The sequence below is a fragment of the Dipodomys ordii genome, unplaced genomic scaffold, assembly GCF_000151885.1.
Source record: "Dipodomys ordii isolate 6190 unplaced genomic scaffold, Dord_2.0 Scaffold113, whole genome shotgun sequence".
Lineage (NCBI taxonomy): Eukaryota > Metazoa > Chordata > Mammalia > Rodentia > Heteromyidae > Dipodomys > Dipodomys ordii.
Genome location: NW_012267329.1, coordinates 5,978,826 through 5,989,884, shown reverse-complemented (window position 1 = coordinate 5,989,884; position 11,059 = coordinate 5,978,826). Strand labels below are relative to the sequence as shown.

General features: G+C 39.3%; 2 protein-coding genes across 2 annotated transcripts; both read right to left on the bottom strand.

Moving 5' to 3' along the window:
• LOC105995099 (olfactory receptor 2D3-like) lies at positions 1–924 on the bottom strand. The gene has a single exon (XM_013028765.1). The coding sequence runs from the start codon at positions 922–924 to the stop codon at positions 1–3; it is 924 nt and encodes a 307-aa protein (XP_012884219.1).
• A 6,415-nt stretch (positions 925–7,339) lies between these two features.
• LOC105995102 (olfactory receptor 2D3-like) lies at positions 7,340–8,263 on the bottom strand. The gene has a single exon (XM_013028767.1). It carries the CDS (start codon positions 8,261–8,263, stop codon positions 7,340–7,342), a length of 924 nt encoding a protein of 307 aa, XP_012884221.1.
• Positions 8,264–11,059: the final 2,796 nt, after the last annotated feature.

The window sequence follows — 11,059 nt, the reverse complement described above, 5'->3', positions numbered from 1 at the left end:
CTATTTTGCCATCACTCTCCTGAAGGCCCCCTTGACATCCTTGTTCCTCAGGCTATAAATGATGGGATTCAGCATGGGTGTCACTGCTGAGTAGAACACAGAGATCGTTTTATCCCTCTCACTCATTATTTTGGAGTTGGGCCTCATGTAGGCAAATATCGCTGAGCCATAGAAGAGAACAACAACAATGAGATGAGAACCACAGGTGGAGAAAACCTTCAGCCTGCCCTCCCCAGACTGCATATGGATCACGGTAGAGATGATGTTCCAGTAGGAGACCAGGATGAGGGAGACAGGAGCTAGCAGGATTACCACCCCCATGGCAAAGATGGCCATCTCTGTGCTGTAAGTGTCTGCTGAGGCCAGCTTCAGGAGGGCAGGAGGCTCACAGAAAAAGTGGTTGATGATGTGATTTCCTCGGTAGGGAAGATGCAGGGTGAATGTAGTATCCACCAGGGACACAAATGCTCCACTGGCCCAGGACCCTATGGCAAGCTGGACACATAGCCCCTGTGTCATGATGGTGGAGTAGTGCAGGGGCTTGCAGACAGCTACATAGCGGTCATAGGACATTACCGCCAGCAGTGCACACTCTGTACAGCCAAACAGAAGTAACATTACTATTTGTGTTGCACATCCAACAAAGGAAATGGTTTTCTCCTTTGCTAAGAAGTGGAAAAGCATTTGGGGAACTATGGTAGTAGAAAAACAGAAATCAACGAAGGAGAGGTTTCTAAGGAAAAAGTACATGGGTGTGTGGAGTCTGGAGTCAATGTGAATGAGCACAATGATCAGCAGGTTTCCAAGCACAGTGAGCAGGTAGATGGCCAGGAAGAGGAAGAAGAGCAGGACTTGTGTCTGTTCGTCCTGTGAGAGGCCTAGGAAGACAAACTCTGTCACAGAGGATTGGTTCTCCTGTCCCATGAATGGTGGATCCTGTTTATACCACAGAAATAAAAAGGGAAGGATCACAATAAAACTCATTCTTTAACGCCTGCATTGAACTTATCCCCCAGCCAGGGAGTCAACAGAAAAAGAGAAGTATAGACCAAACTCCTTGATGAACATAGATGTAAAACTCCTTAACAAAACAACTGCTAGCCATAGTCATCAACTAATGAAAATCATATCCTACAATCAAATTGGTTTTATCCCAGGTATTCCAGGTTGGTTCAATATATGTAAGTTAATAAACTCATTAACAAATTCAAGGAAAGAATCACATAATCTCAGATGTAGAAAATGCCTCTGACCAAATTGTAACATTCCTTCATGATTAAAAGGAATAGAAGGCACATACCTCAAGATAATAAAGACTATTTATGACAAATCTATAGCCAACATGATACTAATTGGTTAAAAACTAAAACCATTTATTCTAAAATCAGGACAAAGACAAGGATTTCCACATTCTCTATTCCTCTTCAATAAAGTGCTGGAATCTCTAGCCAGAGTAATAAGGCAAGATAAAGATAAAGATGATCCAAATAGGGAAGAATGAAATAAAACTGTCTCTATTTGCAGATGATATGATTCCATTTCAAAAGGACCCTAAAGATTCCATCCTCAAGTTCTGAGAACTGATGACTTTGGTAAATTAGTAGGATATAAACTCAACCCACAAAAATCACAAGCTTTCTATATACCAACAATTAGATGGCAATCAGGAAAACAACTTGGTTTGCAATTAGCCCCCCCAAAACGTACTTAAGAATTAGCATAAATCACTGGAAAACCTTTACAACGAAAACTCTGAAACACTGGAGAAAGAAATCACAGGAGACATCAGGAGTAGAAAGACCTCCCATGTTCCTGGATTAGCAGAATTAATATCATGAAAATGACCACAATCCCCAACCAATCTACAATTAACCCAATACCTATCAAAATTTCAATGTTATTTTTCACTGAGAAAAAGAAGACAGTCCAAAAAGTCATATAGAACCACAAAAGTCCCTGAATCTGTTCTTTCTAAAACCTGAGGATCCTTAGGTATTTTATTAACCAGTATCTAAAACAGAGATATTGATTTTTATCCTTTCATAAAAGGCTCAGTTCTCTTTGCTCAGTAAAAGCTAAGTCTCCTTTTGTCCCTTTAATTTTCTTTTTCATAGTTCCAATGGGAAAGATTCAGTGTGAAATGCCCCAAGATGAACCTTTGCTTTGACCACTTAATTAGTAACTGTTAGTCATGACAATCGTGTTGTGTCACTTAAATTGCACCTATCCTTTTATGTAGTTTCAAGAATCAAAGAAATTGATGTGACATAGGTCCAGTGAAGTCTCATAAGGTATTCAAAAGCAAACCTTTCATTATAGTTACAAAATAATTCTAAAGATCATGGTGAGTAAGGAATGAAAAGTTAAAATAAAAGCTGACTAGAATACTAGGATTGTATCCTTGTATAAATTCATTTAGTTTCAGCATAAAGAAGGTTCTTTGTCACATCTTTGCCTCTTTGATAATATTACTCAGTAGCATTCTTCATATACTCCATATGCTGTCTTGCTGTTTCCTACATACTTTTATCTTCTGTGGCAGTAATATCACAAGTTACCATTGCTTGGGTTTATTATAGCAGTAAAATTTTAATTTCTTTGCATTCAATTTTAATTTTCTTTAAGTCTATGTGAGATAGTTACTATGCCTAATATATGGAAGAAAATCAGTCTATACAGGTTGTCAAAGAATTAGCTTAATGTTAATATAACATTTCAGCTAGAAAAATGCACACTATTAAGCCAAGTCATGCTATGGAAAATGACTAGATAGTTACAAAATCATATAGAACCAGTTCTTAGTCCCTTATTAAAGAAAAATACTTGAGTGAGTCTAATGTATATCTATGTACTGCCCACTTACATGCACAGATGTAATTAAACATAACCATAAAAATAAAATGAGCATTTGTCAACCTCTTGAGTTAAAGGAATTTGGGGTCTACAATAAAAATACAAAATTAAAAAGGACACAATAATAACTTTCACTCAAAATATTTTAAGTGCATGAACATTTCACAAAATAAAATTTGAACAATAAAATGGATACACAATGAGACCATACATAGAAGCTCAAGAATTAAAAAACCTAATATTTAAAATGTAATAGACAATAAATAAATGGTAAATATTATAGGAGAATTACTAATGGTTCACTTCAGCTATAATAGAAGCCATAGAGGATCACACTCTGAGGTCAGTTCTTACAAAAACATAAAACCTTTACTAAATGTTAAAAAAAATACTAGGCACCAATGGCTCAAGCTTGTAGTCCTAGCTACTCAGGAGGCAGCGATCTTGAAGCCAACCCTGGCAGGTAAGTCCAAGAGACTGTTATCTCCAATAAACTACTCAAAATAGCTTGACGTGGCATTGTGGCTCATGTGGTAGAGTACCAGCCTTAAGCTGGAGGGCAGCATCCAGACCAGCATCCAGACCCAGAATTCAAGCCCCAAGACCAGCAAAAAAGTAATCAACTAGATTATGGCTCAAGTAGCAGAGCACCTGTCTAGCAAGCAGGTGTTCAAACCCCACAATGCCCCCCAAATGCAGCGTTAGTATTTTTTCAAACAAAACCTATTTTCTTAAATTAGGATAAATTAAATAATAGTGAAGGATGTGTGTTGGAACAAGGAGTGGTAGAGATTTGGTTAACTTGGCTTTTAGTGACAAAGGTGAGGCAGAATCTTCAGCCCTGGCAGGCACTCTGTTATACTGTGAAGAGCTTAGCCATCCTCAGAGGAGCTGCAGAATCTGGCTCATGAAGAATCTCTACAGTCTCTAAAAGCCAGATGGAAAAAAAGGGAAGTGTAGAGAGTGAAAGGCAAAGCTCTCCTCCTCCATGAACAGGATCAAGATTGGGGTTCCCTGAAAAGATGAATCCCACCAGCATCTTAACTGCTCTCACCTGAAGTATTGGCAGGTGCACACACAGGAAATGAGTTTAGTGATGGAGAGGAATTACTAAAGGAAGAAAGGTGTTGCACCTGTGGCCTGCCAACCATTATCCTAGCAGGCCACCTCTGTGGCCTTTTCCCAAGTGTACTGAGGTTGGGACCTCATCTCTGAGACTTCACTCCAACCCAGGGAGCACTACTTTATTAAAGAACACCATCCCAAATGCACTAAGAAACCTGTTAGGAGAATTTTTCTAAAGGAAGTTTTCCAACCTGAGTTCCTGAGACTTGTTATAATCATACTATTCCCTGGAGCAATCAGAGCTATTAAGTTTTTTAAAAAATCTTTCTAGCCTAAGAGATCCCTGAGGTATTTGAAAATAATCATCTGAAACAGAAATACCCTGAATCTCATCTGATGTCACTTACCACCCTGAAGGATTTCAAACAACCCTATGGATCGCTGGGATCTCCAGACCTTTGACATTTTCAAGTAGAAATTTCAGTAATGGTGATAGAGCAAAATGAAGCTGATGGACAGATAGCCATCTCTTAGTGTCTGTAGAGGAGTCATTTCAGAACCCCAAAGATACCAAAATCCTGGATGCTCATGCCCCTTACATAGACTGAGTAGTGACGCACATCCTCTATATTGTAAATCATTTGGAAATTACTTTTAGTACCTAAAATGTCCAGTTATTGAGTCATTTAAAAAATATGTATTTTTATGATGTATAACTGAATCCTTGGATATAGAACCTAATAACAGAAAGAGCTAACTGCTTACCCTTTATCCTCTGCATTATAATGCAAGACTGAGAGTTCACAGAAGATTTTGGACTTGACTGCATTTTTTGTTCAGAGTGCTCTAACTGCATTTGGTTATTGGGAAGCTATACACAAGATACCTGAGGCAGAACAAGATGGTAGAATGCCTGCCTAACAATACAAGCATAAGGACTTGAATTCAAACCTGATATACATATACATATATATATATATATACACATATATATATATATATATATACAATAAGCAGTTTTTATTGAAGACAAAGTAAAAATTTAGCACCATCTTTTCAGGACTATCAAAGCTGATAGTATCATCCACAAAGGTATGTCCACCTGGAGGCTCTGAAGATGTCCATCTTGGAAGAAAGGTCTTCATCAATGTGATTAAGGGACTTTCTGAGATGAAGTCATCCTGCTTTGGGGTGGGCCCTAAGCCCAATTGTAAGCATTCTCATGAAAACAGAGAAAGACACAGGGATAGAGTAAAGATTGTAAGATGAGAGTGGAAGGGGTTGGAGTTAGGCTGCCACCGATGAACATTGCAGGTCACCAGAAGCAGGATGAGAAGGAGGCTTTTTTACTACAGCCTGGAGAGGAACCTTGGTCTGCTGGCGCCTTATGGGTGTTCCTGACCTCCAACACTATGAGAGAATATATTTCTGTTGCTTCCAGCCCAAATATCTATGATCATTTGTTATAACAGCCCCAGGAAACTGCTACAGATGCTCTACTTGTCTATGCTCCTGCTCTGTGTTATTATTCTTTACCATCCTTTGTCACTTTTCAGCCACCAGACAAACCTTTTCTGTCTTCATCTCAAATATAAGCTATTAGACTTTTTTTCTCTTTGTGGAACCTTCTTCCCTAAACCTCTCCTTGTTCCCATGTTCTCACTATTCTGGTCATGGTTCAAATGCTAATTTCTGTGAGATATAGTGAATCCTTTAACTATAAGATCCCTTTCCTAGACTCCCGCAGAAATTTGCATCTCATCCTTCCTTTGATTAGTTGATAGCACTTGTTAACATCAGAAATGTTATGCACGTGCTTTTTTTTAATCATCCTTTTCAAAGATATAAGTTCAATGGGGTATCAATATATAGAATTAAGACTATTTCTTAATCTCAACTCTCCCACCCAGATGTAAACAAAGCCAGAATGCCACTACTATCTGTCATTCCCTTCCTGAGTATTCCCAGAGAGAACCAGAATTTGGAATGAAACCATTATTTCTCCAAACAAACATACATCTTGAATTTTCCCATCTTAAAATCCATTGTCGCCAATTCAGGGAGCACTCTTGGCTCCTTTTGACAGAGGAGATGTTGAAGTCTGGTGAGATGCTGTGAGTGTGTCCCCAGTAGTGCTTTACCCTAACAGAGAGGTCCAGTAGTACAGGACCACCAGTGAGAAAAACCTGTGCTCAGGATACGTACGTGATTGATTCATTTTCTCATACCACCTCCAATTTCCACTAAAGACTTGCCACCTCCAATAAATCTAAAATTTTCACCTTACACTTAAGCATATTCTGTGTCCCTTTGGGTCAGGAGGATTACTGTTTGACTAGAGGCACATGGCCACACAGTTAAGGGCCATGACTTAAGTCATCCAATGACTTAGATGCATCTGACGATGACACTGGAGTATCTTATAGTTTCTCCATATCAGCTGAACTGTATGTTACATACACTGGCATTTAAATGTTTTCATTTAAAATTTTCTTTTACTTTTAGCTTATTCTTATTGCCTAACACATTGCATAAGAAATCACCAAATAACTCAGGCTTTTTTGTATTTAGAAAAGATGAAGAGGCCAAGTCATCTCACACAGTCAGTTCCAAGACACACGTTCATATGTTAACTATTCTCCTCCGCTCTCCACAGAGGAAGGCTTAATGGAGCAAAGCAAGATCAGACTCCTAGAGGGAAGGGGAGCAGGCCCGGCAGAGGGGCATGCTGGGAGTACCTGCTTCCGAGGCATTTCTCACTTGACAGCTCTAGTGTAGGAAGCTGCTTCTCCCTTCTAGTTCCCTCAGGACAACAGTTACTCTTGGAGGGAAACAGTGTGTGAGATAAGAAAGATTTTTTTCCAGCAATATATGATTCCCAAACCTTGACTGTGATGACAGCCCTCTGTTTGGGGGATTGAATTGACTATAGCATTAGTTTGGACTTTAGAGATTAAAACCATATTCCCAGTGTCAAAGCAGCAGGGAATATAAGTATTGGCATTTTCTCACAGGAAACTCTGGAATCTAGCTACCTGACATCTGCCAGGATTTTAAGATCCTTAGATGGATGATACCAGCATGAGGGTAACACATATGGTAGCTGTGGAGTATAGGGCCAAAAGGAAATACCTCCTGGGTGAAAAAGGATGACCAAGAAGGCGAATGGAAATCTTGTTCAATGTTTAACAACATTTTTTTAGTATAGTGGTTAATTGTCTTCTGTGGGACAAATGAGTTGCAGCCACAGAGAATAAACTTGAGCAAGATTGCAGCAGACAAACTTTACTAGAGACAAAGGGTGTACCTTGCTGACATTTATTCTAAGACTGCACATGGTTCCAAATTAAACCTGTCAAAGATGTTGAGCTTTGGGATGTATCCACGCCCCTGATCATCTACAATGTGCCAGAGAGGGGATCTATCTTCTAAGAACTTTCCGTAATGCCTCCTTCACATCCTTGTTCCTTAAACTGTAAATGAATGGATTCATCATGGAGGTTATGATGGAGTAAAACACTGAGATCACTTTGTCACCTTCATTCATTTTCTTAGCATTTGGCTGCATGTAGGTAAATATTGTTGAGCCATAGAAAAAGATAACAACAATGAAATGGGAACTACAGGTAGAGAAGACCTTGAGCCTCCCCTCCCCGGATTGCATTTGAGTCACAGTGGAGATGATGTTCCAGTAGGAGAACAGGATGAGAGACATGGGACCCAGGAGGATTACCACACCCATTGCAAAGATGACCATCTCAGCTCTGTAGGTTTCTTCTGAAGCCAGCTTCAAGAGTGCTGGAGGCTCACAAAAATAATGATTAATTACATTTGGTCCTCGGTATGGGAGACTCAAAGTGAATGTGGTATCTACTAGCGATACAGATACCCCACTAGCCCAGGACCCTATGACCAGCAGCGTACAAAACCCCTGAGTCATGATTGTGGAATAGTGCAGGGGCTTACAGACTGCCACATAACGGTCATAGGACATCACTGCTAGAAGTGAACTTTCTGTACATCCCATTATAAGGAAAAAAAACATTTGAATTGAGCACCCAGTAAATGAAATGCTCTTTCTCATCACCAGAAAGTGAATTAACATGTTGGGAACAATGGTGGTAGAGAAGCAGAGGTCAGTAAACGACAGGTTTTTTAGGAAGAAGTACATTGGTCTGTGAAGTCGAGAGTCAACATGAATTAGGAATATGATAAGCAGATTTCCAAATAGAGTCAGCAGGTAGATGATGAGAAATATCACAAACAGTAGGACCTGAGTCTGATGATCTGAAGAAAGGCCCAGCAAGATAAATTCAGTCAGATAGGTTTGGTTTTCTTTGCCCATAAATGTTTATTCTTGTCTACTGATGAACATACAGAAGGCATTCAAGTGTTGACCATTACAGGACAGCAAACCCAGAAAATGAAGTCCTCATTTGGAAGAATAATTCATTCAAATATTTATAACATTTATTTTCTTATTTTTTCGCATCCCTGTACTGTTTCTGTAGACATTGGGTTGGTGCACTGAACCCTGGACACACCTGCTTTGTGATCAGTGCTGGCAGTGCTACTGTCTGTATAGCTTTTGTTTAACAACTGTTGGATGATGCACAGAAACATCTTCTCAGGAAATTACATGTTAGGAAGTTAACAGGTAAAATTACAGTTCTGATTATCTGAAACAAAAGAAGATGGTATAGATAAATGAATGTTGAAAAACATCAATAATTCTCACTTGAGTAAAAAAAATCCTAGTATGTTTGTGTTTTGTTTTCTTGTTTATGGATCATAGGGTTGATTTTAGCACATACAAATAATCACTGGACCCATTTTCTTTTTTCTTTTTTTCTGCTAGTCCTGTCCCTTGAACTCTGGGCCTAGGTTCTATCCCTAAGCTTCTTTTGCTCAAGGCTAGCATTCTACCACTTGAGCTACAGCACCATTGCTGGCTTTTTCTGTGGTTAATTGGAGATAAGAGTCTCACAGACTTTCCTGCCCAGGCTGGCTTCAAACTGTGATCCTCAATTCCCAGCATTCTGAGTAGCTAAGATTACAGGCATGAGCCACCAAGTCCAGGCCTATACTCATTTTCTATACAGTGGATCATCTGTCATCTTTCCAAGCAAAACAAAGCTTTTAGTTGTGTTATAATCCACAGTCTTTGCCCATCCTGAAATTCTTCTTTGGATCACAGGAAACAACCCTTAATTATGATGCTGTCAGTGATGAGTAAGACAGAAAGGACTCTCATTATGTCTACAAAAGAAGAAAAATGTGGCTAGCCTTAAACAGCACCACAATGCTATAGTAGCCCTTCATAAAGACCAAATACAGATACAATAATTGAATATTGGCAGTGTTTTATCTGGCATAATAGTGTCTGACTTCATTCATGCTGCAGTTTGACTCAGAATATCCAAACAGAAGGATAGATACTTTAGTAGAAAATCAAGCACTTGTCTGAAGGAAGGAAACACTAACCAAAAATCTATGATTTGGTGTATATCTGGAACAAATAAAGATCATGATGACTGGATCCAATCTAATGGATAGGAAGATGAGAAAGAATTAGGGAAAGTAACAGTGGCTGGGCCTCACACCTGGAGTGTTGTCCCTGAGCAGGACTGAAGCACTAGTATTAGAACTGTTCTTTAGAATAAGATAGTATCAGAGGTGCAAGTTAACCCTCCTGAAGGACCACCTTGAGAGGGGAAAATTGCAAGACTGCCAACACACAAGAGCTTATTTACACATAAGACCCTATGTTTAGCAGGCAGTTGAGGAGACCAGAACCTGTTTGTCTCATCAACCTGTTTGTCCTCGTCAAGTGAGGATTTCTCTTGAATAAATTCCATCTAGATCCAGCTGCCAGTGGTTCATGCCTGTAATCCCAGCTACTCAGGGGGCTGATATCTGAGGATCATGGTTCAAATCTAGCCTAGGCATGAAACTCTTATCTGCAATTAATTCCAAAGAGCCATAAGTGGACCTGTCCCTCAAACGGTAGAGTGTTAGCCTTGACCAAAAACAGCTCAGAAGCAGCACCCAGACTCTGAGTTCAAGCCCTAGGATCAGCACAAGTGAAAAAAAAAACCTATCCAGATTGGGTCTCAATTGAATCTAGCATACTTTGCTGGAATATGCATTGCTTTTGAATGACCAGGAAGATAGAGTCAGAGACTACTTTGAAGGATTGAAAAAATGAAAGGGAAAGCCTTCCCTTTCACTTGAGTTTGAGATGACACAAAAGGCTCAAAGATAGCCAAAACAGTCTCATCCTTAAGTGCTTCAAAATTGTGATTTATAATGTGTCATGGGTAATTGAACAGAATTAGTGGTTTTCCACTAATATTTATTAAAGTTGAAGAAGAAAAGAAAATACTATGCAGCAATATAAGCATAGTTTTAAGAAAATGTTTGTTTCACTGGATATGTTCATGTGTGTTTGCAAGTGTGAATGGACTTGGCTACCATGTAAATTGTGTTCCTTTTTGTTTTTTGTTGGTTGTGGGGCTTGAACTCTGGGCCTGGGCGCTGTCCCTGCGCTCTTCAGCTCAAGGCTAGTGCTCTACCGCTTGTGCCACAGTGCCACTTCCAGTTTTCTAGTGGTTTATTGGAGCTAAGAGTTTCATGGACTTTCCTGCCGGGGCTGGCATTGAACCAAGATCCTCAGATCTCAGCCTCCTGAGTAGCTAGGATTACAGGCATGAGCCACCAGTGTCCAGCTTAAATTGTGTTCCTTATACAGGCCATTATCAAAAGCTATTGCTATCAGTAAAATCCTCCTTGCTGATCACATTCTCAATTACATTTTCACTACTTTATTATGCCAAGTTTTTATGAAATGAAATGTGCCTATTTCTATGTACAATGTGGTGAGTGTTGGCTTATGTGTGTAACAATAAGCTTTTAAAGGTATTTATTAAGTATTCATGACTATATGTTTAAAAGTCTTCCTCTCTGAAATGACTAAATTTCATTACGCTGATCACTATTACTGCATATATCTACATCTCTTGGTATGTTGTAAAGCTTTAGGAAATATTGTCTGGCTGAATGGATGTATAAATTACTGAATGTGTGTAGGAATAAATGGAGTCTTCCTCACACACAGGACCTGGCATATACTCAGATATTC